Genomic DNA, 26844 nt, shown 5'->3' with positions numbered 1-26844 from the left:
AGCTTGCATGTAGAAACTAGGTTCTTCACAACCAGTAGAAAGAATGAGGTAACACATAGTCTCTAATCAGCACATTTTTCTTCGTAGTTGCTTTGGTGAGCAACTTGAATTTAGGTGAATTTCAAAGAAATTCATACACCACAAGAGTTTAAGGAACTCAAAAAGGGCTAAGTGCTACTAGATGTCAGCTCCTCTTTTCCTATGTATAAGGTAAACCACACACAATCCCTGTCTCTGTTACATGGAACAGGGGAACCATTTGGTGTATCATGAGATTACAGACAGAATCTTTGATGAGCTTCCTGTGTTGTCAAAATTGCCACATTGTATTCAAATTTTTTCTAAAATGTAAATAAATTACTGTCAGATACAAATAAAATATATTGTAACCATCCTTTATTTGTTTACAGAGTGCCATAATGTTGGGTGTGTAAAGCAAATTGAGGGAGAGGGAGAGAGGGTGATGGGGAAGTATGTAAAAGAATGATTTACCAGTCAGTTATAAAACATTTAAATTACATTTAGATGCTGTGATACGTTAAAAAAATGGAACTGGAAATATTTACTCAGAGGTGTAGAAATGTTTTTGACTTTAACAGAGGGAAACAAGAATTTTTCTGATTTTTTATATTATATGAATTCTAGAAACTCTGAAGTTTAAGCTGTCTTATGAATGATCAGATTTAAATTTTAAATGAGAATACCATAGTTTTTGTTGTAATTAATATTTGAAGGTATTATGACTTCAGAAAGTAGGACAACTCTGTCAGCATATGATTGAGAATCTCTAGTACTTAAGAGTTCTAAATAAGTTTAGGGAATAACAATTATTGAGAATCCTTGGAAACTTGTCCATAAAGTTAAAATGTTAAAAACCAGAGGCCTCTGGTAATTACACTTAAATCTCTCTATTATCTTAACATCTCCATCATCACTTTAAAATTTCTTATCCCCTGAAATGTCATTTATGTTAGAACATAAAATATGAATACATTTAACAGGAATATTTTTTTTTCTAATAACAACATCCAACTGTCACCCTTACAATACTGCCCAAAATTTTAGAAAAATATGTAAGAATATTTAACATATTATAAATATGCACACAAAAGGGACATCTATATGGTAATCTCTACATTAAAAAGATGATTAACACAAAATGTTCCACTAAATGAAAGAGATGATGTACAAACAAGACAATTACATAAATGTTCTCAAAACAGATTTTATTACCTCAAGGGAAAAGCCATTTCATTCTGGACTGTACCAGAAATCATTAGAACATTAAAACAACATCACTAACAGAAGTCAGTTTTAGTATTAAGGGCTCATCAATATTTCTGACAAACAAACTAAAAGTTTATTGAAGTTATTTATATGAATAATCTGCCAAATAGATAGTGTTATACTAATACAAAGGCTTTCTTTACAATTTTATTTGCCCTTATTTGTTACTGTCAAAAACCAAACCAGACATATACCGTTTTTCTCTTTCAAAGTATTTTAAATCTAGCATTGTTTGTATACTTGAAATTTACAAAAAATACTAAATTAGTTTTGGAAATTCTTAATTTTTTTCTCCTTGAGTATACCTGCTTCTTCAGAAATGAATAAACCCAATCACTCAAATCTTCCTATTTAGGGTGGCAGATAATGTTTGAAGTGATCAATTTTAACCATTAGACTGTAAAAAAAAAAAAAAACAACACTTTGCAGTTATCTGATTTATAAAGGATCCACATTGCTATTGGTAGTAATATTTTACTTTTAAGAAGAATAAATTGATTTGAGCTGTAAGGCCATATAAATATTTTTTAGAATACACCTTTCAGTAAAACAGCTAGCTATTATAAATAGGAATGAGACAGAAATACAACAGACTATGAGCCCTCAAAAAGAACATCCAACTGCTATACTGCAAACTACAACAGTTGTGTCTAAAGAACTAAACCGGATCAGTGAAAAGCAAATCAATAAACAATATGATAAATTCAAGCCTGCTTTCTGAGACAGCTTTATACACAGCTTTGTACACAGATTAGCTTTATATACAGAAGAAAAGTAATTTACTTTGGGTTCTAACATAAGTCCTTTTGCCACTTCTACCTTTCTGCCCATTATATACATAATTGCTTCAGTAAATTTCATTTTCTTTTCAATTCACTACACAAATGACCTCAAAGAATGAAGTTTTTTTCTTAAAAACATCTGAAGCCTCTATGGTAAAGAACTAACACTGTAACTAAATTAACATTCATCACCAAAATATTGTTATCTGCTATCATCCTTCCCTACCCATTTAGTCAAAAGCCCTATTTCATCTGTTTTGTTCCTACCTGATTGTTGCCATATTTAGGGTAAAGTCAAACCTAATACAAGGGCCACATTATACACATCCAGAATAAGAGGCATTCTAGAGTGTGTGTATACACACACACACACACACACACACACACACACATATATCCCTTCTAGAGAAAATTTCTTCTCCATCTAGTTGATCTGTATAAGGTGGGCAGGCCAATGGTAGCTATGAGCTCATTCAGGAAAACAGCAGGGATTAAAATGACATGAACAGATAAGTCAACATTCCTGGCACCATTAACAAGCTGATGATGGAGGTAATGCCAGTGGTGATGTGGGAAGAAAATACATATGTTCCAAGAGGCGCAGAGGTGTGAGATGAATAAACAAACTCAATTCTAGTTGCTGCCATTATCCTTCAAGGCCCATAAGCCCCAAGCACACAAAAGACTGTGCAATCAGCATTTTCTTCCCCTCAGCCCCAACTAAGGGGGTGAAGAGAAACATTTTAGCTTGTATAAAATAAGGATGTGGGTTTGGGGAAATCATTTGTTGAGAACCTAAATTGTTTTTTTTCAGTGTATACTTTTCTCTTTGCAAAAAGTACTTATAAGACAGACTTCGTGGGTGTACAACTTGTGCAGTCACATAGCATCCCAAATATGGTTTAATGCTCTGTTGTTACAGTCTTGATATTCCTAATAATTTCTGAACATGAAGTACTATAATTTCATTCTGTACTGTATCTTGCAAATTATGTAGCCAGTTCTAGATCCTGAGTAGCAACTACCCCAAATGAGAAAGGCTAACCTCAGTTCCACCTCTTGATCTCTTGGCCCATAAAAAAAAAAAAAAAAAAAAAAAACCTATTAAGAGAAAAAACTGTTAAATCCCACTCTCTGTAGCCCATTAAAAATGGAAAGGACGTCCCTACTCCCAACACCAACTCTTTGGTCCTACCTACCAAAAACAAACCATAAATAAACCAGTGCCATAAACAAACCAGTCATTATTCCCAAAATGTACATATAAAGCAGCTTAAGTAGTTCATTGTTATGAAAGCAATGTTCCCCTTCCAACTGGAATTAAACATATATAATTCACAACTAGCAACCTCAGAAGTATATTTTCACCATCATTCTCCCTTGATATTTTCACTCTAAAACTGGATTTATTTTTAGTGCCCTAAGTTACTTCCATTAATTTTTAAAGTTTCCATTCTCAATAATGAAAAACAGTAACTAACCTAGGATCACAGAGCAATTATGGCAAAGTTAATTAGGTACTACACAATTTAACATTTTACTTGGAAGAGGATGAAGTGAAAAATATTTGAAAAACTGATTTCCTTTCCTTCAAGTTTATGGCTTAGTATCAGTCTAGAGGATTCAGGTGGCTTGAGTTTGCCCTACAAAGTACGAGGCTGTATTAATATTAATGGTAGCAACAGCCTTATGTGCTTGGTTCAGAGAAGTTATCTACTTGGGACGAGAAAAAGTACATATATTCAGTATCTAGAAACCTCTGCTATTTCAAAGTAGAGGGAATGACTAGTAAAATAATATTTGAGTATTATCAGTGCAAAGGGGAAAGTAAACATAAATACGAAACTTTATCACACATTTTTATAGACAGAAATTGCAGGCAGACTAGTCTTGCTGCTAAGTCACCTCAGTTGTGTCCGACTCTGTGCGACCCCATAGACGGCAGCCCACCAGGCTCCCCTGTCCCTGGGATTCTCCAGGCCAGAACACTGGAGGGGGTTGTCATTTCCTTCTCCAATGCATGAAAGTGAACAGTGAAAGTGAAGTCGCTCAGTCGTGTCCGACTGTTTTCGACCCCATGGACTGCAGCCTACCAGGCTCCCCTGTCCATGTGATTTTCCAGGCAAGAGTCCTGGAGTGGGTTCTTTCTAGGTTGCAAAAAGCTAAAAGCTAATAATACCCCAGGTACAAATTGTTTATTGTTTAGTTAAGAGTAAACAGGAAAGCAAATATATTTTACCTCTCTGTGGTAAAAGATAAGAAAAAAACCTTAAAATTTCTCCTTAAGGTAGGTTGGATTTGCATGCTGTTTTACTAAACACAATAGGCACTTAATATCAATCTCTTATCTAAGACTAAGACATACCTAAAATTGGAATAAACAAAAAAATAGATAATGACAAATCTGTTCTAAATCACGTTTAGAATCACCTGAATACAATCCCATCCCCTGGTCTCTAAAAGTGTCAGTATTTCCAAATTATCATTTCATATTTATTGGAATTAATTAAGTGATTGTTCCTGTAAAAATGAGTTAAGTAAGGAAATGACCTTATTTAAAACTTTGTTAAATTATCTTTACTATAATCATGTTCAAATAGAGCTCAGAATAATTATAATAGTAAATCTAAATGTCACAAATCCACAATCTCAATAGATCTTTTAGCTTTTTATCATTTTGAAGTATTTTTTACACTCCAGCCAAAATCTAAACTATTATCAAACACAGTGTTGACTAGGTAATTTCTAGTTTAACTAACTTCTAGCTAAGGCCACAATTAAACACACTGCTGGACACAAGAATTAACCTTATTCCTCAAACTCCAGACACAACAAAGAAACAGTAAACCTCACTTTTCCACTTCCTACTTTAGTGAGGGACCACCAGTCTCAACAAGCCATCCTCTTGCTCTAACCTCCAAAAGAGAAAATCTGTGTATTATTTTACTATTTCCATAAAACTACTTAAAGTAGATTTATCTACAGTTTACGTCTGGCCAGGAACATACAGTGTTATTATAAAATCTACTACATTTTAATTCATATTCATATTATAAACAGCATTCAAGAGATTTATGTTAGAATAGAAATCATAGCAAACATAACATGAGAACTGAGGTTATAAAGATATCAGACAAGTTTAAAAATTCAAACATAAAAACTGTCAGATCCAGATTAAATCAACTGTTAAGAAAAATCAAAACTCAGAAAATGAGTAAGCCACAGAACTGACAGGAATGCTAGGAGACTAGTTAGGACTTTTATGAAAAACAAGATATTGGTCAAAAAAGATTATCAGTCAAACAGAGTTCCTAAACTGTATAACCTATGACCAGTAAAAAAGCAGGCATCATAAAACAGAAATATTTTATGCTGCTGCTGCTAAGTCGCTTCAGTCGTGTCCGACTCTGTGCAACCCCACAGACAGCAGCCCTCCAGGCTCCCATTTTATGCTATAATAATACAAAACTCTTAGGCTCCATTCTCCTAAAAACAAATGTACTGGTTCAGTTAAGTGTGATTGTTTGCTTTGTTAACAGTAGACAGCTAGATAATGATGTGTTACTAGATAAATGATGGCCAGAGAATGAAGGTTATCCTTCTCTTACCAAACTCCCCAGTAGCAGATTCATTAACTGTACTGGTATAACCATCTTCTCAATAACAAAGCTTACAACTCTGAGCCATCTCCATCTTTCCTCTTACTCTTCTACCTCTAAATAATCTGCCAAGTTCTACTTAATTAAATTCCACAATCTTATCCATGCATTTTTATTTCTCCTTTACTTTCCAACTATTATCCTGAATCAGGACTCTTAAAATGAACTCATCTACAATTTCTCCACTTCCCCACCAAATCCTTTAATTTTTATTTAAAAAGGAGTTTTAAAAGTTTCACACAAATTCGTTTAAAAAAGTCTTTACTGGCTGCTCAACAAAACTAATTCCAACACTATGGGTTAGCATTCTATATTATCCTTTACCTGTCCAACTCTATTCCCTTTTTCTGTTTATTTCTGTTTATTTTCTGTATGTTTATTTAAAATACCTGTTTCTGGGTATTTTAAATAAACATCTCACACAGTTCCAAGTTGTTTCTTTGCAGGTATGCTCCTTCCCTTCCCCAACTCCCATTTCCGTTTCAGTTAACAATCTTTCAAGGTCCAAATCAGATGCAATTTCCAAAAGCCCTGCTTGGCCCTAGTCTAGTTGAAAGGAACTTCTTCATCTGAACTTCCTCAAGTATTTCATGTACACTTATAACTTGGCACTTAACATGTGTTTTACTTATACCATACTGTAACATCCAATTTATCTCTTTAGTACTTAGCATAATACACAAACCACCTTTAAGAAAATGTTAATTGAGTTAGTGAATAAATCAGCCAATCACCTTTTCACATTGTGGGCAAATAGCCCAATTTTTGCTGGCCTATGGAACAATTAGCATCCATTAAGGTGATTCTAAATACTCAAATAATTAAATTATACTCAGGCCGAAATAAGAATAACCGTTTAGAAACACCACCATCACAAAGTGGTTAGGATGAAATCAACTTGGACACTAGTCTTCCATTACCTAGAAAATTTTCTCAACTTGAACAATTCACTATGTGGCTAATCCTAAATAAATCATACATTACTGTGCAGACAAATATACAGATATATACCCTTAATGAAGAGTAGTACCGCAGAGATAAATTATAGCCAGGAAATTACAGAAATCCATCTTTCAGTGTCATGAGGAACACTTTTTTTAAAACAGAAATTGGAACATGTCATTTCCTTATTTAAAATATTCTTCAGTGACTTCTTAACATTTTTAGCAAGCACTCAAAGTATCAAACCCCACCTTTCTGGCATTATCATCTTCCCAAACACCTATAACTAATTCTCCCAAAAGAAAAACTCCTGAATTCCAAATTCCATCCCTTTATCCCATACTATGTTGTTCTCTTTACCTGGAATGTCCTACACTTCATCTCTTCTTCCTCAATCTACTCAGCCTTCACACTCAGGGTCTAGCTGAAACCTCACAAAGCCTTCTGTAACAGTGTAATTTGTCCTTGTCCTACCAGATCACCATCATTATGTTTCTGCAGTTGGAGTCCAAGTTCTTTATAGCTTCAGAGCTAGCACAGTCCTGGTACAAAAGTTAATGACTAAAATTTTTATTGAATGAATATGACTGCTGATTTTTCTTACCCATATTAAACATTATATACCAGCATGAACTATCTTTTCTTTTTTTCTTTTTCTTTCTTTTTGAGGCTCTATCTGACAATGAAACAAACAGTAAAGGCATCAAGGAAAAACAAACCCAATTTAATTCCCAGCTCCCCTTGAAAGGAGGCCTAGACTAAAGAACTTGAACTCCTACAGAACATGAAGTAACATACGACCCACTGGTTTGCTTAAAGTGGATGGCATGAATAATAAAAATGACTTTACTAAAAAAGAATGTAGATACATTACATTAGTGGTATTGACTGAAAGGACTGAGTATAAATTCAAGTCATTTTTTTCCTCATTGGAAAAGTGATTCTTTAATTATAATGATGAGTCTGTTGTTGTAGAACAGCAACGATCATGCTTTATTTTCACAATGTTATCATGGGAAGTATTCTGAAGATAATGAAATGAAGCTTTCCTCCCAAATATCTGCATATGTAAAACTATTTTTCTTGCATTAATTTTAAGTATCTAGAAATTCCCAATTTGTTAATACTTTAAATGCTAAAGGTGAGAAGTTGATTAAAAAACATGATCTACAGATAAACATTTGAATATGAGTAAAGAAAATTCACTTGCTGCCACAGAGGAGTGTTATGATTTCCAAACTACTATTATTGTTGATTCTAATCAGTATTAGTTTCTAAACGAGACACTTAAGAGAAGTGTTTTCAGTCTGTGGGTAGTGGCTTCTCACTGGGTAGAAATCAATTCACTGGGTCATGACCAGTATTAATTTTTAATGAGAAAGAATACAACAGAAAATATCAGAGTACATCAAACTCAATTCAGGTGAGTGAAAGAGTGAACAAGTATATATATATGTATGAATGTATATATGTATGAATATATAGGGTCAAGATGTAAAATGGAATTCCAATAAAAATACTGAGTATCACTGTTGTGTTTTCTTCTTTTTAGGAGATGACAGATTGCTGTTACCACAGAAAAGCATCATACAAACATGCATTCGTCTTAGATATATTTCCTTTCACAACATTCTCTCTACCTGAACTCCAATTATTTTCCTTTCTTTATCTGTCAAAAATTCACTTTTACTTTGACCTCAAAAATTTTTTACTTCCAAATATAGATTAAGTTGACACAATTCACTTTATCTTGAATAATTTCAAATATTAAAAATTTTAATAACCAGAGTGACCCTATAATTTATTGTGCAATCCAGTACACTTATGAGTGAAAGAGGCACTATTACTCAGTCACTGTTAGTAGCTTAGTAAATATACTGTTTCAAATACTGCCAATATAAAAAAGATACCATTTAACTAATTAAAAGATTATTAAACACAAAAGCCAATAAAGTAAAAAAGTCCAAAACCATTTAAAATAAATTGCATGAAATTTCTAATTTTTAATGAAAATTAATAATGTTCTTATTAGACTATACAAAAAATCAACCAGGAAAAAAATCTGTACGGACATGTAGAACAATCTATAGAGAACAAAACCTGAAAAAGAAGTCTACCAATAATAGTATAGTCTATATTAACTGGAAAAAAATTACTGAATAAGAAGTATATCTTGAATTTACCCACTCCAGTACTCTTGCCTGGAAAATCCCATGGGCGGAGGAGCCTGGTAGGCTGCAGTTCATGGGGTCGCTAGAGTCGGACACGACTGAGTGACTTCACTTTCACTTTTCACTTTCATGTATTGGAGAAGGAAATGGCAACCCACTCCAGTGTTCTTGCCTGGAGAATCCCAGGGATGGGGGAGCCTGGTGGGCTGCCATCTATGGGGTTGCACAGAGTCAGACACGACTGAAGTGACTTAGCAGCAGCAGCAGCAGGATATAAAGTAACCCTTTAGAAATAGCCTCTTTAGACAAAAATCCACTAAAAAACAGTAAAACAGCTTCATGAATGATTATTCACAACTGAAGGCACATGGAAATCATTAACAATTTATTTGAACCTGCCCAATGGATGATAAACTAGGTCAGTTCTGGGCAAAATTTAAATCTGTGAAGTTTACTCCTTTTTGACAACTGAACTCTGTTCCTAGTATGCCTACTTCTTTCACGTCCTTAATTTCCAAACTTTCCTACCTTCTTCATTATTTCCTTTTACTTAAATTAGGATTTATATCTGTGATCATTGAAATGAGTTTGGTGTTACATAATTCTGGCATCTTGTAACTGTTTTACACACACACACACACACACAAAGACTTCTTAGGGCTCCAGATTCCCCCAGTTCTGTATTCTTTGCACTTCATTTTTAGTTGGCATCTCCTCTTTCTTAGTTTTTACCAGAGGAAGGGCCCATGGATGAAAACCTTCAATGGTTATCATCTATATATAAAGCCTACATATAGAAAATATTTTATCTATGGATGATAAAATACATGTTTCTGGGATGGGGGTCAGAGTGAAGTCTCAAAAATGTCAATAACCACCTCCCCAAAAGAATAAAGAACTATCACATTAGAAGTATTTGAGTCATCAGTAAATAAATTTTTGAGAAACAGAGGAGCATCCTTTTCATTCTCTTCAGGATAGTTGGAATATTTCTCTTTCTCAAAAAGCCACCAGTTCCCAGAGACAAGGCCAGGAGCTGGTGGCTTCTAAGAAGGCTTGGGAGTTTATTCTACTAAAGGAATCAAAGCATGCCTTGATCATTTCATCAAGGATCTATGGTTTTTCTTCCAAAGTAGGCCACATAATTAAAAGTACACATCAATCAAATCTGCTTGGACTAGGAGAACAGAGGTTTCAGTTCTACTTATTTTCCCTTTATGTTGTTTCAATTTTGTGATATACCTGGATTAAGGTAAATTAAAAAAAATTGATTCTGTAGTTTATTCCTCAAAACAGCATCTACGTATTCTTAAAAAATAATGCCTTTTACTTATATAAATTGATGAATGCCTTACTTACTCAGCGGAACCCTCAGGATAATAGGCTGGGACCATTATTTTATACCAGTGAAACTGATATGGAAGAAGAGAATAAGTATGTGGAGTTTATAAATGTAATACAGAATTCTCCACTTAGAACACAAAAAACAGTAATAAAGCTGATAAAAACTTCTTATTGGCATGAATAAGCAGCAAAAATATCTTCTATGTAGCTCTACTGGTCAAGATTTTTAAAAGCAGGGGAAATGTTTCAGAATTTCCAAGGGACCATGGGATTTTTATATTTTTTAAGAGTGGATGGGGGCTGTGGAAAATACCACCTTCCTTCATCTTTTCATTTCCCTTCTCTTTGCCCTTGGACTGCCTAATACACACTTTTATATTTTTAACACTTCTGATGGATATTTTGGTTAGTATTTAATAACACTTAAACATAGCATCCCCTTTCCTGATGCCCACAAAAATGTATCCCCATTCATCTTGTATTTTTTCCCAACTAATGAAATTTTTTAGATGATAAAGTGTTCATGAGAATGCACCCTCGGTCAATGGAAGGTTATGATCAGTTATTTATTAGCAATTAATACTATGTTCTGAAGGATTTTCAGATGAGATAAAGGCATTTTTTAATGGACTACAAAATCTAGACTGGAGAGACTCCCCCCGACCTCCACGCCCCGTGAATATTCATGTAATGTGCCCAAATAGTCAGAATGGAACATTTTCTAAAGTCATCTGAAATCTAATGCAGGCCTAACTCATTTCTTGGGATAGGCCTGTATTAGATTGCATGTTCTCTCTTTCTTTTTTTCCTTTCTTTCTTGATCACACCATGCAGCTTGCAGGATCTCAGTTCTTCAGCCAAGAACTGAACCTGAGTCATGGCAGTAAAGCCCAGATTCCTAACCACTAGGCCATCAGGGAACTACTCTCCCTGCTCCTTCTAATTAGACTCTTCACCAGAATACTCCTCACCTTGAACCCAACTTCACTTTTAGGATTTTCCATTGCTGTCACTCTGTATATGGTAAGTAACAGTGATTAAAAACAAAGACCTCGGGATAACACAGCCTTGATTGAAATTTCAAGTCTGCTATCAGCCGCATAAGTTTTGGACAACTTGCTTAAGTTCTCTAAATCTCTAGTTTCCTATAAAATATAGATCATTATAACACGTACAACTAAAATGGTGGTTGTGAAGATTAAATGTTATGCATGTAAGTTGCATGCAGCATACTGTCTAATGCATAGAAGTGTTCAATATAAATTAGTGGCTATGATAACAATAATGATTTCCTGCTTCTACAGCCTCTTATTTTTACTGTCCCCTGCCTCTAATGTCTGCAATCACCTTTCAAGACTGATGAAGCTAGAAGTAACTAAAATGTCACAGTATGAGGACTAATCCAGTAAAGTAAAGCTCACTCTACTTCCCTCCTTTTAATATAAATGGTCAGTAGTCACCCCAAGTCAGTGATATATTAAGTCAGGATAAAGCAAAGAAGCAGAAGAAAGACACTAGTGTGACTACAAGTGCTTCTTTGGTGGCAAGAACATACTGAATGTAAGCCATAGGAAGACATGAGGAAGAATAAAAAAAGCTGGATAAACAACTAGAAGAAAGCAGAAGGCAGTGATCTAAAAGAGCAAGAGAAAAAGCCTGGAAAGAGATTTTTAGGCAAAAGGATTTATGTAGATCTATTTAGAAAAGAGAGTATTTTAAGATGTCAGAGAGATGGAGTTTGCTAAAGCAAGGTTGCTTGAAAGGCTACAAACAAAATGAGCAAGGCATTCCATAGGATTTAAGAAGCAGTATTACATATGAGTAAGCTAATAAAATTTTCACAAGCTAGCCATATGAAAAGGTATCTGCAAGGTTGGGCTAACCAACCAAAAATAACACAGAAATGTGCATGGTAACATTTATGTGCATAGCTATATTTATTAATGCTAAATATAGCTTAGGGGCATTAAATGAAAAATTTATTCAGTCATAAACACAGGCCATTATTAAGGCTAGCCCCTTCAAAAAGTTGATCTATAGATTAATGAAGACTTGTTCGTTTGCTTATTTTTCTAATCTAGCTACGTATCTGAAATTTCACTATAATATCCTTGCCAAATAAAGCATTTCCCTAAGCTAGAATTCTTTTTTACCAAAGAGAGGTGTCTTACTAGAATCTACTAACAAAAATAAATGTAAAAATATTATAATTTAAAAATCAATAAAAAGAATGTAGACTCAAAAGTTTCCACACCTCTATTGGGTTACTTTTTCCTCAAATCAAGCCAATAAGAGCTAAATGAAAAAAAATTAATTAATTAAAATTATATCCAATAGTTTACAAGTTGCTGAAATTTAATGTGTGTTCAGACTCAACTGCTGCTTACAAAAGAAAGCTATAAATATCATCTGAACTAGCACCAGTCTGGTGAGGGAAAAAAAAGTGTATTGTATCAAACAGACTTGCTGTGTTATCTGTTCAAACATACCTGTACCAGTCAAAAGTCCAGCACTCTTCTTTCGTGCATAAGCGCGTAAGTGGTTGGACAGGCTAACAGCACTTGTAAACGTCGTATTGCAATGCACACATGTTCTAAGCTTCACAGGCATACCTATCATTCAAAAGAAAACTATAATCCAGTTCTCACTTCAAAAAGTGAAATTTTCTTAGGTAAAAGCGTGAAGAAAAGTACCACAATAAAGATGGTTTTAAAAAACGTTCAATGTATTAGCTTAAGATATGGAGGGGAAATTAAGTTAACTATTATTAGTTTGTAGTTAGTATTTAGAGGCAACCCATGCTCTTTTGGAAAGGGAGAAGAGGAGTTGTCTTGAACCCCTGAGTATCTTTGGATTTAATACCTATTATCACTTTCTTGCAGATTTCTGTGTTACGCAGATCATTTCCTAAACCTAAAATACAATCCTGTGATTTGAATTGCACAGTTCTGTTGAGAAGTTTCAAAGTTTACAACATTATCAATAAAAAAAAAAAATTAAAAAGTCTAGTTGACAAAGTGGTAATTAAAGTGTTTTACCCACAAAACCGTAAAAGGCTCAATACTAAATTAGGCTTTCTGATGAAGGCTGGGAGAAAAGGTGGTAAAACACACCACTGAACAGCTGTTAGACACAACATTTTATTCAGGGCATTTTATGTTCATTACTCTGAATGCGCAATCAATAATGAAAGTTAATGATCTGAAGTTTTTTCCTAAAATCTTTGTGCTAAATAAATGATCAACAAGCTAACATCTCAGTCATCACAGTAAAGAAAACATGTTGAAGCAATAAGAAACTCCTATCTTCTCAGACAGCCCTCACGCTCCCAACACATTTCAACTGCTTTTTTTCAACAAATATTGTGATAGCCACAGATACACTTTCCCCTCTCTGAAGTGTACTACACCTTGGCCAACATAACTGCCGCATCTCGCTTACATTTTATCCCTCTGAAAAATGTTGAAATATTAGCTTTGAAAGACTCTCTTTGTACAAAAGAAAGACCCCTATTAACCAGAAGCCCATACAAGATAAATTGTTTTTCAGACCACTTACGATTCAAGACAATCTTTCCTCAAATCAAATCTGCATTACAAATATTTAGAATATCCCAATGTCTGCCCAAAGTAAACAAATCAACATTATAGTAATTTTATTCATTATTAATTCACTGACAAGTTACTTTTACCTTCAACCTAGGGCTAAAATTATGGTATCATCTAAACTCATCTTCAGCATCCTTAACATCCAAAAGAAACCTATACAGACACAACATTTCTCTAGTCTAAAACCAGACTTAGCAATACCAAATAAAGCTTGGCAACTTTATCTGCCACATCATTTGCCAACTCATACAAAATATTCCTTTGAAAAGGAAAAACTATGGGTGCACAACCATTAGGTTAAACCATCTGTTCTGTTCAAATAGAACGTGTTGTTAAAATCTAAAATCCCAAATAAATGTTTTATACTCACAACAGTCCTCCAAAACCAAACTATCTCACAATACAAGGAGGAATTAGAGAGGGAGGAAGTTTCTTTGGGTTAATGGCAACACACGACAAACACCAATCCATTCTGTTTGTTTGACCTACGCAGGAGGAAAACCTGGACAACTACAATCTTGAAAACAAAAATCACTCTGGAGCACTGGCAAAAATATGACAGCCTTTTCAGTAACACTATGCTTCTGAACAATGTCAACCTCCCATCCAAAGAACCATCACCCGTCCATGACAAATTTTATTTTTATAGATCAGTTTTTTGTTTTTGCTTTTGTTCTCACCTTGCACTGTGACCAAGAAATGAGGCACAGAGACTCCAATGCTGATGAACATCAACTGATGATTTATCTAGAAATAACAGTGTAACCAATTTCTGTTCTGCAAAAAAGCAGCTTAAATAAAGGATTCTCAGAAAGTATTTTATATACATGTTCCACTAAGGTAAACATAATTGTGTTTAAGTTATGTAAGATAGTCATAAATGTCCTCTTACCTGAGTGCATAGTGAAGTCCATTTTTTGTGGCTGATACATCAATGGACTATCTTCATTTAGTGGAAGAACACATTTCTGAACAAACCTCTTTCTTGCAGTTTGATTATGGATCTTTTGAGGAGAAACAGAAGAATTCTTTTCTTCTCCCATCCTTTTATTTTTAAGCAGTTCTATGAGTGTAAGAGACTGATTCTTTTTTCCACTGGGCAGTTCTGGTTTAGTTTCATCATATTCATTTAAGAAACTCAGCCCTTCTTCCTCTGATGCAGACACTGATAAAGCTTCAGTCTTTAGGCCATTACGGTATGCTTCAAGAGGTATAACATTTTGAGATAGAAAGTCATCACTCGATGCAAGTTTTTGAGCTACAAATGGTCGAGGAATAATACGACGACTGTTCAATGCCTTTAAGATTTTTTCATATTTTTCTTCATTTTGCATCATCTCATTCAGAACACAGATTGGAGATTTGTGAGCATCCCACTTGGTCTTTCCAAGTCTTTTCAGGTGGCCTCTAACATGATTTGATAATCCAATTTTAGTATCAAACCAACCACCACAGAGCTGACAAGTGTGTTCAGCAGTGGTTTCAGACTTCTCTATAGCTAAAAAAAAATTTTTAAGAGTAATATCAGAATTTTTTTATAAATTGAACTCCTCAAAACAAATTAACTCTGAAATACAAAATTATGTGATTCTAATGAAGGTCAAATTTGAGCAAAACCTTCAAATCCTTTGAATTCGAATATGGACATACTAGCCCAAATTATCCACGTGAAAACTTACCTTTTCTAACTCGCTTAATAGGTGTTCCTGTGCCAGTTCTTTTGAAATGCTGCATTTTGTCACTTGTGGCTATTTGTTCTGGTGATACAACATGGCGGGCTTCATAGCTTAATCCTGCTCTGTGAAGATGTCCCCTGACATGATTTGACAACCCAACACCTGTTTCAAATGTTGCTGGGCAGTAAGGACACGATTTCTTCTCAAGAGACAAATCAGTCCAGTGAAAAACAGAACTATGCTTTGACAATGCAGTTTCTGCATTTTCTAAATGCTGAGGATCATGAATCTCATGCAAAAAGTTATTGGTTCCACCATCTTCATAATATTCAAAATAAAAGCCATCATTCTGATCATAACTAAGTGTAGCATTTTCCCCAGACTGTTGACCTTCCACCTTGCTTTTAAATAGAGGGAATATGTTTACATGTTCTTGATTAATATCATGATAGGTTTCATCTTCTATAGTCTGTGTAGTGTAGTCACCTAGCTCAACATTGTCCCAGGAACTTTCATCTTCTGTTTCATAGCTATCTTTCTTTTCGGTAGAATTAAGTTTTTGCAAAACAACAACGGTCATCTTATGCAAGAAATCTGGATAGCTATCCAAGTCTTCTCCTCCAACAGAACTTTCCTTCTTAGATTCCTTAACTACTCTCTTTACAGCTACACGCCTGTGGTCTTTGAAGCCTTCTGGCCTTTTGGTGTCAGAGTTATGAGGGTCTGAAATAAAACTATTGTTGTGAGAATTACTTGATGAAAACAGATGTAAAGAATTTAATGAACTAGCTTCCTCTTTTTTGAAATGCAGAGGATATGATTCACCTGATTTTTTGATCATTCTGTAGTTTTCATATTTATGTCTATATAAATAGTTGCTATTTGCCTTGGCATTAGATTTTTCTTTTGCTGTCTGATGGAAATACTTAGGTTTTTGGTCAATGCTGCTTTTAATCATAACAGTCTTGTGAGGAGAACTGTTTTGACTGCACACATTTACACCTGACTGGGCAATGCTTTTCCGAGCCTTTTGTATTCTGTGTGGCCGTTTATGGAATTTTGAAAAATTACTTGATTGTGAGGATGATCCAAATGTTCGCTTTACATCTTGTTTTAAAGCAGAGTTCTTTGGAAATGTTGTTGACTGTTGTTTAGTTAACGGTTTAGGACTATCAGTATCTATAGGTTCTTCAATTATGTCACTTTTTCTTTTATCAAGCCCAAGAGGACTGCCAAATGAATCAATGCATGATGATGAATGCAAGTACTCCATGTGTTTTTTAAAAATACTCTTGACTGAAGTAGTAAAAGGACACATCTTACATATATAGGTAGCCGATTTTTTGGATGATCCTATAATGGGGTCTTTCATGAATGCTTTTTTGTGTGTTTTTCTCTGGACTACATCAGAACTGACAATAGGGCATTTTACCACTGCTCCATGGGCAATTCCTCGATGGCATTCCAGCTCATTTTCTGTCACTGCCATAAAGTTACACTCTTCACAGCAGTAGTACCTTTTATCTTTTTCATGGGTTTTAGCATGTTGCACAAATGTTTTAGGGCAATTGGTACCAAACACACATTGAGGGCATTGTAATCGTGCACTTCTTCCTTCATCCTGAAGTTCTTTCAATTCACGTATTTCCTCCATCAATTTCTGTCTTCTTTCTTGGTGAATAATCATATGCTTTAGCAGTGAGTTACGATCTCGAAATGTCCGTCCACATTCTCTACAAGCATATGGCCTTGGGACATTAAGATGACGAAAGTGACTATTCCCATCTAAATGATACATCATATGCCTGTGGAGATGCTTTTTCTCCCTAAAATTCACATTGCACTTTGTACAGGGGTAGAATGATGGCTCTTCGGTGCTGAAAGTAACGGGTGACTCGGAATCACTTTCTTCACATTTCTTTTTTAAGGTATTTGAAAGAAAAGTGCTAGTATGAACAGGTGAACTGTCTTCTCCACACTTATCTGAGTTAAAAATTAGATGTTGAAAAGTATCCACGGATTCCAAGTCTTCATCAGCTGATTCAGGTTTCACTTGTGATAATGCATATGTCCGTGAGTCTATTGCTTGCACATCTTCATTCTGTTCCATAAAGTCTACTTCTGGCATTTTTGACTTATTGGGTACACAGTTAGAATCACTAAAGCAATCTTCGGTATAACGAGTTATCTTGCTTACATCCATTTTTCGCTTTCTCTTTTTTTCCAGACCTACTTTAGAGTGAACTGGAGCTTTATCTACTGTGTCGTCATTAGTTATAAGAAATTGAATGAACTCTTTTTGGGGATCCCAGTTTGTATCATTGTCTGACCTAAATTCATCTGTACCTGAGGAAATTCCTGTTAATGTACTGACACAATCATTTTTTACCAATAAATCTTCACTATCCTCACCCACCTCTACTTGATTTATTAAAGTGCTATCTGACTTTATACCACTCCCTACTGAATTCTGAATGTCACAACCAATTGAAGCAGAGGTAGGTAGTTTTTTAATGGAATGGGTTGGATTCTTAGCATGTGCTACATCTGATAATAAAAATAAAACTTGATGTTGACTTGCTTTCTGTGGTGTAGACAGCTGAAGATCGGCTGCCACCTTCAAACCTGAACAAGATTCTGTTGTTGGCTGATCCACAGGCTGTCCAGTGGTTAACGAAACACTGCCTTTATTCATATTGGAAGTCTTAGTTAAGGAGGAGTGTGAAACTGGTCCATTAACAGCAGCTCCCTTAGGCAAAATAAAGTTTTCACTAGAAACAGTAGGAGCACCAGCATGTATAAACAGAGTAGACTGGCCTCCACTTAAGGCTTTTTCAGATTTGTCCTTTGACAGTTCTTCAGGCAAAGTGAATGTATTATTTTTCTGAAATGATGCTTGACAATCTTTTGGGTTATGAACTCCACTCTCTTTGTCTGATATAAAACTGTTGTCATCTAGGAGTTCTTCTTTAGCACCAGTAACATCGGTGTTTATCTTCAAATCATCCATATTGTTGGTAAGCCCATTTAACACATTTAGTCTAGAAAATGGAAAAAAAAATTTTAGATTTGCATGAAAGAAAGATTATCCTTAGAACGCATGGAGAGTTGAAAGTACACATTTTTAGTCGCTTAATTCTACTCATTATATTAAGACCCTAATAATTTTTCAAGAATGAAGAAACACTTGAAGAAACTGAAAGATTTTTAGTGTTGCAGAGGTTAATTTTTCCTTTGAATTAGGCAACAACACCCCCCAAACTGTATATATACAAAATGTGTAGAGCAAAGCAACATAAACACACACACACAGACACACACACACAGACACACACAATATAAATGAATATGCTACAGACTGAAAAAAAATCTAAAATCTTATATATGAGATTGTTAATAAAAAGAAAATTATCTTACCTAAGTAAATTTACTGTGGACATTCTACACTAGAGAATAATGTAAAGTGTTACATATTACACAAAAGTAAAACTTTTGTCACTTAAAACTCCATAAAGGTAACAAAACAACAATCAGTAAAGAAGCTTACTTGAATGTACTTATGTGCTATCAACAACAATGACTAATGTATGAAACTTATTTTTTAATTTAAAATAAGACTGTTCTGCTCTCAGTATTTCACATTCTCCTAAAATTCTACTAATTTAAAAAACATTTCATTCACTGGGTTTCATTCTATCCTTATGTAAATTATCCTTCATTCTAAATTTGTAAAGTTAAAATCAAGAAGCTTTATGCTTCTTTAAACTTTCGTAACTTGAGTCCCCAAATTCAAAGCATTCCCTAATAGGAAGCTATCCCATTTTATGATCTGACAGTCTACTGCAATGATCTAAAAGTTGTTACTCTAATCTGAAAACATCATAAATGTATGGTAAATTCTTCCATTTATTTCATATAAAATGTAGATAATATTTTCTAGGCATTTAAAAAAAGATTTCTAATTGAAGGATAATTGCTTTACAGAATTTTGTTGTTTTCTGTCATACATCAACAAGAATCAGCCATAGGTACTAAATGCTTTTGATAATATATTTAACTGTTATGAGAGGACAGCAGAATATTTTAAAAGAAGACTTCTGAAAGTTTGGAAGACAAACATTCAATGGCTATAAATACTGCCCCCACTATTAAGAATTTCCTTGTAGTCTGTTCTTATTTTGCTTTTAGAAATGGTCACACTATATAGCCATTACCTTGGAAGAATGTAAGCTCTTTGAGGGTAGGGATAGTGAACTCTTAGAACCTAACAAGATACTTGGCATAGGTGCTCAGGAATATTTGTTGAATAAAGCACTAATGTGGTAAATGAATAAAAGCACAACTGCAAAATCAATTCAAAAGTTTCTGAAAACTAGTTTTCTTCTTATGAAATTTGGGTATCTCATTTAAATATTGGAAATTCCATCAAGTTTCTGATTTCTTAACTCAGCAGTTATAGCAAGGCTTTCAAAATATCTAATAATCATCAAGTGCAATTTACAAACCTGCTATTTGGCAACCCCACATATTTAATTATTTGAAGTACTGGCATAATATTCCATATTTCTTTTCCTTTTGCACCTAGTATTAAGTATAATTTATTAATGTTACAAATATTTATTGAGCCCCTACTATGTGCCACACACTGCTCTAGTAATAGGGGTTCAGTAGCAAACGTGCCAAACAAAGTTCCTGCTCTCGTATAAAGAATAAAGTCTATCTTTTTCTTTTATAGTATTCTTATTTGTATAATGAGTAATTTTATTTAGAACAGCAGGAGCTTTAATTGCTATTTAGAAATGAAAACATTTTCAATGAAGTTTATTATTTCTAATTTATTTTATATACCAAATATATATTCTGTAAGACATTAAATCTAGTTAAAGAATCAAAGAACTGCTTCTAAGTATTTTCTTCTTATTTCACAACTTAAAGCAGCTCTTATAAATATGACCTTATACCTTCCACAAGATATGTTCTTTAATACAACAAATACTACAAATATCTTTCTTTGGCATTATCACTTATACCAACAATTATTTTTCTGACCTTCATAGGTCTTAGAATTCTGTTTTGAGATTGGCAAATTTCCACAGTAATAAAAACAGACTTCAAATAAGATCATATTCAATGATATCACTCCAAAATGGTGCTAATGCAGCACCCAGCAGGAGTTTCTACATCACATACACAGAAGTTAAAAATGGGCAGCACATAAACATGTGTTAGGAAGGAGTGTGCAAATGTCAATGAAAAGGAAAGCAAATCATAATGCTATACTACTACTCATTAATGATGTTTCTTATTAAGTAGAAAAAGTAAAACGCTCAAATAGGAACAACCACATAAATCAGAAATGGACAACAAATCTTTCTTTTTAAAAAATTAGCCTGTAAGACACTTACTTTCTACTCCAACTTATTATAATCATAGAGGTAGACAAATATATGCTCAGTCAATCTGAAAGCCTATATTAGCTTTTCTCAACAGGAAGCAACGTTGCTAACAAAGTGGTAAATTCAGTGTTAATGAGTGGCTTCACTGTTACCACCTCAGAGGTAAAACCTTCCATGTTCCACGTTCCACCCATCTGTTCTGGTGTTAGAGGTTCAGAGATGGAACAGACGTTTCCCATTTAAAGCAACTTCATTGGTACCCCCTGAACAGCAGGGTGACAAACTATGAGAATATCCATGTCGGCTTGGAGATTGCATTCTCATTACTAGAATGGCTTTATAAGAGCTTCCATAAATTGGAAGATATCAAAGTGTTTTGCTCAAAAACAGAGTATATATGTGTAACAAATTTTTTAACATACAAAATACATGTGGTAAAAGAAAAGATAAAATTGAATATTGTGAAAATATAAAATGAGGTCTTTAACAATCAAAGTTTTCCTTTACATCTACTTAGTGAAATGCACCTTACTTGTCTCCAATAGACTATCTCTGCTCAGAAATAGAGGAGTCATTCTTTTTAAGAAAAAAATTTTATTAGTACATTAATATTAAAAATCACATCAGTCTAAAAATATGCTATAAGAAACTGAATAAGTAAGCTAGTATTTTAGCAACCATAAAAAATCTTCTTGGCTTAATTTTCAGAATATATTTCTAAAAATGAAAAGATACATTCAAGATACATTTTTTCTTAACAGCATTCAAGACTCAAAACTATTGCACTGAGATACAATAAAGAATAATGGATCATCAATATGTGTTGCACTGATCCAGAATTTTGACATCATAAATTATTTCCCTACATTCAGGACATTTATGGAGGAGAATCCAGGCAAGAAAACATTTTTTGACCTATAAACTAATTTCACACACTCTCAAACAGATTTTTCAACAATCTCTATACAGTTAAATACATACAACAGAGTTATAAATACCAGCTTATGTCAACATAACAAAGGGACATATCTGAAGGTAGGCATTATTCATTAAGTTTAAAAAAAGAGAAACTACTAAATTAAAATAAACAAATTAATGTTATATTGTTTGGCCTCTCTAAATTTCAATGAAATTGCTGTATCAATTAGAATCTTTTTATTAAATGTTTAAATACTATCACTGTGTCCTCCTCCATGTAATCATATAACTATAGAATTTTTCTTTTAACTGAATTGTAAACTGTTATTTAAAAAATTCACACACTTAATGAAAAGCTGCAAATGGAATTTTAAATCTACATAAAACACATTTCAGGTTCTAGGAAATCATAATGAGTTCTACAGCTATAACTGCCTGTAGTTATATACTACTAAGAGCATTAAAAAAAAAAGTACAAAGGTCAGATCTGTCTTCAAGATGACAGATCATCACTTATATGCCTCAAGCTAGACTTATTGTCTCAGAAATCTCAAACATCAGTATTTTTGCAAACTATCAGCACTTGCTATAACACCCTCACTACACTACATCTTGAGGTTACTACAGAAGAAATGAGGTGATAATTGCATATTAACATAATTATTCTGTAATCCCTCTGAGCAAGCTTCCTAGGTCACTCAGTAATTCAGATTAGATACAACCTTCCTGTCATCAAATCTATGCTGTCCACTTTCTGTTCATGAATAATTCTTTTTTTGATAGAAAATTAGCTTAATTTCATTCTTTTATGTACATTATTAATTGTATTTATTGTAAGTAGGTTAATATTTTGTGGGTACTTATTACATAATGCCAACCTTTGTCATGAAGTATGATTTCTCACAAAATACAGTACAATTTGCCCTCATTTCTACATTAGTTCATTAATAACTATATTGCATAGCTATAAATAAATTATAATGTTGCCCATTAGCTGAGTTACAGTTAGGATCTGTCAGATTTTTACAAATCCCATGTTCATTGAAATTATCCTTGAGAACACATGACAACTTCAGTTAGACATACATGAGGTTGGGTCAACTGTCATTCTAACTCCATAACAAATCTCAGTTAACTGAAACATTAGACCTAAAATTACTTCAGTATTTAAGCCAGATATACTATACACAATATACAAATATTATATATATATATATACACACACACACACACATATATATATACCTGTCTCACCTAGTGTACAATCAAGTGAAGACAGAGTGTACTGTATATAACCATATCATCCAGGTAGTATCCTAAGTGGGATGTCACATTGAGAGGAAACTCAAAAAAAATAGTGAACATTCATAAGGGTATCCAGCATATAACATAATGAATGAAGAGAAAACTTGGTATGTTTAACCAATTTGCCAATACAATTAACAATCTTCAAATGTTTTAAGGTTTGGCATATAGAAGGAATAATATATAATCAATATGCTTGAATCATAAAGATGTGGTTTTATCTCAAGATTAAGAAGTAGAAACAGGATTTCAAACATTCAGCATTTTAAATGGCTGTTAAGAGTGAATTGAATGACTCAGCAGGCTAGATTATTTGTCAGAAGGAAATATGTGGAAGGAAATATGGCATTGGAGATGGGACAAGATGTTTTCTAAGGCCTTTTCTTATATATACTATGCGTGTTTAATGTTTGGTTATTACACTATTAACACTTTACATTATTTGAAATAATGAGCTAAAAATAAAAGTTAAATATATACTGCTGTTGCTAATTCACTTCAGTCGTTTCCGACTCTATGCGACCCCATAGACGGCAGCCCACCAGGCTCCCCCGTCCCTGGGATTCTCCAGGCAAGAACCCTGGAGTGGGTTGCCATTCCCTCCTCCAATGCATGAAAGTGAAAAGTGAAGGTGAAGTCACTCAGTCGTGTCTGACTCCTAGCGACTCCATGGACTGCAGCCTACTAGGCTCTCTGTCCATGGGATTTTCCAGGCAAGAATACTGGAGTGGGGTGCCATTACCTTCTCCTACTGAAATTTAAAAATATTCTCTAAATTCAAAATTACCTGAAATAATCAAGTTACCTTGCAATATGTTGATAAGCTGATTCTTCAACAATGAATTATGGCATTAAATGACTAGCACATTGAGGTCACAGAGCTATATGCATCATGAAAACTCCACTTACAGAGGTATTTTCTATTGACATCACCAAAAATAAAAAACACTGGGTACATAATGCTTTCTTGACAGCAGCATGTGGCACTGCCATGACAAACTAATGATCTAATTCTACCACCTAACACAAAATTACACTGAACTTGTTGAAGAGTTATGTTCCTGATACCATGTATTATCCTCATTATTTAATAGGAAGATGTTACAAATAGTAAGGTACTAAGCCATAAACACGTAATAATACAAAAAATTCTTATAGCAAAGTACACTAAATATTACACATAGCTTGACACATCTCAAGAAGCTGCTATATGGCAAACTGAAGCAGGTTTATGCAAGGAGGATAAAAGAAGAGGGCCCACAAAAGTGTAACTTTAACAACCTGGTAAAATCATATAATAATGAGAAGCAACAGTAGTAGAAAAAAATGCACATTCACTAATAAAAGATTAATTCTGTAATGAGGAATTCTGCAACCGGAAGAGGCAAGGTAATAAACTGCAGCTGCAACCAAAGGAGAGCATTAAGTCATATTCAGCACAGAATGACTGTCATGTTTTTGAGCTTTCATATATAGTTAGAACAAGGTAAGTCATCATCTCAGTTTTGACAGGGTAAAGGACACACATATTCACATAGCTCCAACAAGAACAAGTCATGTCTTTTTAAAAATTAACATGAGCAAGTTCCTTCATATGACTTTCAAACCAATCAAACTTTTGACCACAGTTTTATATTAATAGTTAACAGCAGTCAAAAATGCATCAATGCCACACTACTAGATAATGTGTCAACTCTGTCCTCCACCAAAAGAGTGTTAAACTGCCATAAATCATTTTATTTCAGGTCTTTCAGTATTCTTCAGTCTATGATGAGCTTCCTATTTCTGCTTAATTTTGAGATATTTTATAAACCCACCATATCCAATAAGTGCAAAAGAAGTACAAGTGTTAGAAATCCTAGGAAGACAGACATACAATTATAAGAAGTGAAAATATAGATAATAAAAAAATACCCAAAGTGGTAAGATTAGTATTATAGATGCATATGGAATGCTTCAGAAAAGAATTCTTCAAGGGCAAAGAGAAATTTACCATTAAAAAGTTACTGTGCCTACACATTTGACAACAATCAGCAAGAGACAAGGAACATGAGAAAGGAAATTTTTGAGGACAGAATCATAATCAATGTCAGATGTCTTTTTGTTTAGTGGTTATTAGAAAAGGCTAGGAATTTGTTCAAAAACTCAAAAATTAAGAATATTCTGGACTTCCGTGGTGATACAGTGGATAAGAATCCACCTACTAGTGCAGGGGACATGGTCCAAGAAGATCCCACATGACGCATAACAAGTAGGCCCATGTGCCACAACTACTTAGGCTGTGCTCTAGAGCCCAAAACCCACAACCTACTGAGCCTGAATGCCAAAACTACTGAAGTCTGTGCACTCTAGTGCTCCAGAACTACTGAGCCTGCACGCTGCAACTACTAAACTCCTGAGCCTAGAGCCTGTGCTCTGCATCAAGAAGCCACTGCAATGAGAACCCTGCACACTGCAACCAAGAGTAGCCCCACTCACTACTGCTAGAGGAAAGTCTGCATGCAGCAAGGAAGACCCAGGGCAACCAAAACAAAAAAATAATAATAATAAAGACAAATAAAATAGAATGTTCTAAGGGCTGCTGTTGAAACTTCTACTCTAGTCATATACGATTCTACAGGATTAATGTCCACTGAAGTAAGCACATCAAAGTTAGTGACATGACTGCAAATGCAAACAACTGTGGCTTTGAAAGAATTCCTTAAAACAGTTGAAGAAATAATTGTATCTTAATATACTGCCTGGAACACAAGAAATGTTACGTTAGTTTATTTCTAATGCTCAAACTAGAGAAGGGCATGGCAACCCACTCCAGTATTCCTGCCTGGAGAATCCTCTGGACAGAGGAGCCTGGTGGGCTATAGTCCATAGGATCGCAAAGAGTTGGACATGACTGAAGCAACTTAGTAATGGTCAAACAATTTTGGTAACTCTTTCAAATTCAAAGCTTCACATACTCAACTGATTGTACGTTAAAAAAATTTGTGGATTTTAATGGTTAAAGTAAAACTCTCATTATAAAAGTTCCATTAATTCATTTGGCAATAATATATTAATTAATCATATTTAAGAAGCACAAAATTATTTAAGGCCTAGTGGGAAGTAAACAGGAACATTTGTACCTCTGGAGAATAAATTATTTCCCTGAGTTACAATTTAATTTTATTGAAAGGGGAGTTCAGATCATAAAATAATTCTGTAATAAGCACTTAACCTTTCACCTATAATACATTTAAACGCTATTAAATAAATTCAAATTTACATATATTTAGATGGGAAACTGTCACACTTTCATTGAGAACTAGAAAAATGAAACAAAACTAGAAGTTTCATTTTCTATAAAATAATATTTTTATTAGACATAAATTACTGAATTTACCATTTACTCAATGTATAGTTTTTCTTTTCTCTGAAATCAGCCTCAAGGGACTTCTCTGGTGGTCCAGTAGTTAAGAATGTGTCTTTCAATGCAGGGGACACAGGTTTGATCCCTGATCCAGGACAATTCCACATGCCATAGAGCAACTAGGTCAGTGCGCCACAACTACTGAAGCCCATGCGCCCTAGAGCCTACGCTCCGCAGGAAGAGAAGCCACCGCAATGAGAAGCTCATACAAAGCATCTAGAGAGCAGCCCTCACTCACCATAACTAGAGAAAGCCTACACACAGCAATGAAGACCCAGTGCAGCCAAAGGCAAATAAATAAAATAAAATCAGCCTTCAAGATTCCAATTATCTTCTGAGAAAAAGATTCC

The 26844-nt window shown here is 34.2% G+C and overlaps 1 protein-coding gene across 25 annotated transcripts in view; it reads right to left on the bottom strand.

The window, feature by feature from the left end:
- Positions 1–26844, bottom strand: part of ZNF644 (zinc finger protein 644) — a 97923-nt gene that overhangs the window by 4282 nt on the left and 66797 nt on the right. For 15 of the 25 annotated variants that reach the window (XM_061411265.1, XM_061411266.1, XM_061411252.1 and 12 more), the window contains 3 exons: positions 15473–18510; positions 14686–15291; positions 12675–12797 (listed from right to left, as the gene is read on the bottom strand). The exons of 6 other annotated variants lie outside the window; for them this stretch is intronic. In XM_061411265.1, coding sequence (XP_061267249.1) covers positions 12675–12797; positions 14686–15291; positions 15473–18510 — 3767 coding nt within the window. The remainder of the gene's footprint in view (positions 1–12674; positions 12798–14685; positions 15292–15472; positions 18511–26844) is intronic. 4 more of the 25 variants (XM_061411272.1, XM_061411269.1, XM_061411271.1 and 1 more) reach the window with 1 other exon arrangement.

Source organism: Bos javanicus, chromosome 3, assembly GCF_032452875.1.
Source record: "Bos javanicus breed banteng chromosome 3, ARS-OSU_banteng_1.0, whole genome shotgun sequence".
NCBI classification, from domain to species: domain Eukaryota; kingdom Metazoa; phylum Chordata; class Mammalia; order Artiodactyla; family Bovidae; genus Bos; species Bos javanicus.
The sequence above is the reverse complement of the archived record's forward strand: the minus strand, read 5'-3'. Positions and strand labels throughout refer to the sequence as shown.